Source organism: Austrofundulus limnaeus, unplaced genomic scaffold (genome assembly GCF_001266775.1).
Source record: "Austrofundulus limnaeus strain Quisiro unplaced genomic scaffold, Austrofundulus_limnaeus-1.0 Scaffold1224, whole genome shotgun sequence".
Lineage (NCBI taxonomy): Eukaryota > Metazoa > Chordata > Actinopteri > Cyprinodontiformes > Rivulidae > Austrofundulus > Austrofundulus limnaeus.
Window position 1 is genome coordinate 99,032 of NW_013953626.1, and position 5,098 is coordinate 104,129.

The 5,098-nt window shown below is 43.8% G+C and overlaps 1 protein-coding gene across 2 annotated transcripts in view; it reads left to right on the plus strand.

The window, feature by feature from the left end:
- Positions 1–4,250, plus strand: part of asxl1 (ASXL transcriptional regulator 1) — a 44,433-nt gene extending 40,183 nt beyond the window's left edge. For both annotated transcript variants that reach the window (XM_014031322.1, XM_014031323.1), the window contains one exon: positions 1,307–4,250. In XM_014031322.1, coding sequence (XP_013886776.1) covers positions 1,307–3,862 — 2,556 coding nt within the window. In that variant the 3' untranslated portion in view covers positions 3,863–4,250. The remainder of the gene's footprint in view (positions 1–1,306) is intronic.
- Positions 4,251–5,098: the final 848 nt, after the last annotated feature.

A 5,098-nucleotide genomic window follows, 5' to 3' on the forward strand; every position in this document is an offset into this window, starting at 1 on the left:
GTCCAGTCCTTGCTCACTCACATCAGTCCACCTGCAATGTGGCCTTGGTCCGTCGATCTCCTAGTGGTGCCTGTGACAACGCCAACATTTGTGAGATTTTCAGCTGAGTTTTATTGCAACAACAGGAAACACAGAGAACGTGGCCTGTCTCTGTGCCTCTCTGTCTGTCTCTCCACACTGCTCACTGTCTAACTCTGTTGAACACTGTGTCTCGAGAGGCCTCATATACAGCATTCTGTCATCTAACATCGTGTGAGAATGAACAACCAATCATAACCTGCCCCATCCTGATACACGGAAATAGGTCAACTTGATGCTGACGTCCGGAAGGATATCACAAGATATGAACAAGTGTTCATATCTTCAGGAACAGGAACAAGTGGTCAGTGTCAAGGTGATACAGAAAATAAGTATTCCACAACAGTGTTGTTGGATTTATTAATTTGTAATCAGTTAAGAATAATTATCTTGATGAATAAGTGATGGGAATAAGGTTGCAGGGAATGGGATGGGCTAAGAAAAGTGTATACTTCTACCCACTCCTTTTTGAGTGTATCAATATATATATTTGTAATATTTTTGTTACCTTCTGTTATGTTCAATAAAACTTAAGAAAAAAGGGTACTTAAACTACGACATTCCATCACTGTGAATTTTATGTTTTTAAAGTTCAGAAATAATAATAGTGGTAACGAAAACTAAATTTTGTTAAAAGGAAATCTTTCACACATTAATACATCCTGGGGATAACAGTTTCAGTCAGTTGTTTACATACTGTAGTTTGGTTCAAGCACCTGAACAAGCTTTTAATTTATATGTTAGCATAGGTAATTGTTTCTATTAGCCTCTGAACCTTGTAGGTATTTAAGATTTTTTCAAACATAAGTTTTGACAAACTCTCGCTCAGTTTCTAATATGATATAGCAGATGGCAGCAATTAGAAATTTTTTAATAATTTTGATTGCGATGCAACGACTTAACACGTCTAAATCAGATACACAGATCTTGCAGAGATCTCTATGTGAAAATGCAAAGCCAATTACAGTAGTTGTTTGGCTTCTAGAAGAAAGGTCTAGAACTGTTTTTCTTCAGACACATATTTTTTTTACCATTTTTTTAACGCTTGTTAACACGTGTTGAACAGTTTCCCTGATACGTGTTTAAAATTTCAGTTCAATATACAAAACATAATTAATGATAAAGCACACATGGGAAACTCTTTACCTTAATATATTCAATATGTTGCTCAGCCTTTCATCTTCTCAAACACAGAGATAACTGTCTTGTTGCTGTTTTTGTGTTCTAGATTCAACTATCCAGGATCAAACCACCCTGGGTCAAAGGACACTCCACCTACCAAATCTGCCCTCGGATTGTCCCCCCTGGCGAGGGCTCGCGGAGGTCGGGGACGGGGGGCGCGCGGACGCTGGCAGACATCAAGGCCCGTGCCCAGCAAGCCCGTGCGCAGCGCGAAGCCGCTGCTGCTGTTGCGGCCTCTGCCGAGGGGTCAGGGACGGCCAGTGTCCGGCTGTGGCCTGCTACTGGGTTACCGGATAGCAGCAATGGACGACGAACACGAGAGCATCCAGGACCTATCGAGCCCGGAGGAGGAGGAGGAGGAGGAGGAGGAGGAGGAGGAGATGGAAGAAGATGTAATGACATGGAGGAGCAGGAATCATCTTCAGAACCTAATTCGTCTAGAACACAACTACAGCTTCTCAATATAGAACCCACCTCACACTCTTCCCCTTCATTGTCCAATACATCAACTTCCACATCCTTGGAGTCCCCACAGACCTTGAGTCCTCTGCAAGACCGGTCTGCCACCATGTCAAAGGCTTGCAAAGATGTGGACGAAACATCCGTCACTGTCCAGAATTCCTCCAGTAGATTCACAGACAAGACTTGTACATTCTTCCCAGAACCTGACGCCACATTTGAGACATCAGCCACAACGTCAAACCAAGAAGCCCAGCTGCTCAAGCCTGCTACTGCCTCCTCTTCCTCCTCAGACATGACAGATAAAGGTTTTGAGAAACCTACACTGACCCAGACTTCAATCCCAGATTCCCTTCCTAGATTTGGGGCTCAGGGTGTGGATGTCATTCAGACTTTGGCTAGTCAGACCAAAGAGCAGGAAAAAGGGAAGGAGGTTGGACTGGGTGGCGTTATCCAGCATGGATCTCACCATGTAGACCGGCCCACAGATATTTCCTCTCCCCAATGTGTGGAAGTAATTAATGTTTGTAAGAAGAAGTACGATGAGGCTGACACACACAGTGACTCAACAGAAACTGCCTCAGACTGTGAGAATGAGAGCCAGGAGGACGAGCAGCAACAGTCCTCAGACCCACATTGGTGCTCGCAACTGACAACCCAACAAAATGGGCCGTTGGTCATCTGTAGCCCCCCTACTCAAAACCAGCAACCCGTCATTCAGGCCAACATGTCCAGCCGCCAAGGTCAGACAGTCATTCAGCCTCGTTACCCCAATGGTCTGCCTCAGCCACAACATCGTAACCCTTATCCCCCGGACCACCGCTCTTTTTCTACTGCTCATCCTCAAGGATTAAGAGAGAACAATGTTGTGGTCAAAATTGAAATTACAGAAGACAGTCAAACCTCCAGACCTAGTTCTGCTGAAGATGGGTTTCATGGAGTTTTGAGCTCTACTGTCACACACCCACATGTTGCATCTGTCTCTAAAAAACTGGCTGCTTCAGCCAGACCAGTGTCCACCGTGGAAGCCAACAACCCCTTGGTAACTCAGCTGCTCCAAGGAAGTTTGCCTCTGGAGAAGGTTTTACCTTCCCACTCTGCAAACAGATTGGAGATTAGCCGACTACCAGTTTCCCAAAACAAACCTTCAACAACAAGGAACCTAGGAGCTCACATTAAGCCTGAGTTCCCTGACTTACCCTCTAGCATGGACTTGACTCAGACCACCAAGTCACCAACGGGTTATCCAGTCTCTTGCCTCACTGAGGCCTCAGAGGCATCTCAGTATCAGCCCCAGCAGATTTCTGGTGCTGTTCCAGTCATCACCTCTGTGCCGTTGTCATCCAAAAGTAGGTCAGACATTGCTTCTCTGGCTTCTGTGGAAACTGCAGCTTTTAAAGAGTCTCCTCAGCTTTCCCAGAGAGCCACCCCAGATCAACCAACCTATCAGATTGTACCCAGTACCCCATCACCTACCCATGCAGAATCCCACCTCACTGAAAACAAAGCAATGATTAAGGTGAATATAAGACCCCTGCAGCCTCAGCCCCCACATTTTCACCAACAGCAGCTGTCCCCTACCCCCATTGTGAAAAATGAAGGTGGTCCAAGATCTTCYTGCCAAGCTCTTGCCAAATCTGGGCCTATCATGCCCATCAATGGAACCAAGAAAGAACCTGGGAACTCTATCGATGGCTACCTGAGTGGAGGAGCAATGGAGGGTCTTCTCAACATGGAAATGACTTTGGCCAGGATAGCCAAGAAGGAGCACAGCAAAGCTCCATGTTCAGCCAGCTCCCCTTCCTCCTCCTCCTCTTCACCTTCTTCCTCCTCCCTTCCCTTTCAGCTATATGGGAAGCTCCCTAAACAAAGTGTTAGCTACACAGCTAACGTATCTATGATGGACAATGGTGGTTTCTCCCGGGGAATGGCTGACGGTGTCCTTCAGCTGTGCCCCCGCCTGGCCTCCAGCCACACCACCCTCAGCATCCAGGCCTTCACGGATAATGCGGCTGAGGAGGTAGCACTCAAGTGCTCGTGTCGTCTCAAAGCCATGATCATGTGCCAAGGCTGCGGTGCCTTTTGCCATGACGATTGCATCGGACCCTCTAAACTCTGCGTTTCATGCCTGGTGGTCAGATAGTGTGTTCATGACCCTGTGCACTGTAGAGTTGCTGCCGGTGACGGATCAGCAGCATGATTGGGCAGCTTTAGTGTACAGAAAGAAAATGACAGTAGAGAACAGGACAATCCTTGTGGGCAACACATGCCTTGTATCATAAGTCTGTATCTTTTTTGTTGTTGCAGATTTTTTTCTAGCTGTATTGATAATTATTGTTGTTCTTGTTATTGTGAATTTGGAGCATGATTAATTGTAAATTGTGCTATTTACCTCATCTTGTGTTGCTCCATTTGTTATCATCTGGAGGTCACTATTGTTTTGGTTCCTAGTTTGCACTGCAGACAGGATCTGATAGTCTCTTTGCTCAGAGAAGTATTTTTTTATCCATTAAAAGGAGTAAACGAACTGATAAACTGTTCTGTTTTCATTCAGGGTTTGGTTCTGTTTACCTTCTCAAGTTAATCATAATTGACAAATAAATCTCCCAATATGCATATCAAGTCATTGAATGTTGAGAAATGGAGCTATAGCCATTTTGGTCAAGCCTTAAAATCTAGAAACCGCATAGCGGTAATATAATGACCCCCGCACGCAAAAAGGCACCAGAACTCAAGTCTCAGCATTGGTTGACCTGATGGACCTCATCAGAGCTAGACAACCAACGAAATGAAGCTCCTATGTTTAATAGTTTTTTGAGGTATAACCATTTTTGTATGTGCAGATACTACTTTTTCAGATAAATTGGGGTCCGGGTGGATTGAGCTTCACTGTCAATGTCAAATTTATTTGTATAGCACATTAATAACAAAAGCTGACCAAAGTGCTTCACAGTTCAGTCAAGACATCAAAGAACAAAACAAATAATAGATGCAAATACAGAAACAATATATGAAAAGGCTCTAACTGAACCTCCAAATCTTAAACATAAGCCAAAGAAAATAAATGGGTCTTCAGCAAAGATTTAAAAGCCTCAACAGTCTCTGCAATAGCTGCTCCAAAGCTGTGGAACAGTTTACTTCTTAATATTCGGTCAGCAAAGGCCCAATCACCTCTACAGGTGCTGGTCATAAAATTAGAATATCATGAAAAARTAGATTTATTTCAGTAATTCCGTTTAAAAAGTGAAACTTGTATATTATATTCATACATTACATACAAACTCATATATTTCAAATGTTTATTTCGTTTAATTTTGATGATTACAAATGAGAACAAATGAAAATCTCAAATTCAGCGTATCAGAAAATTAGAATATTA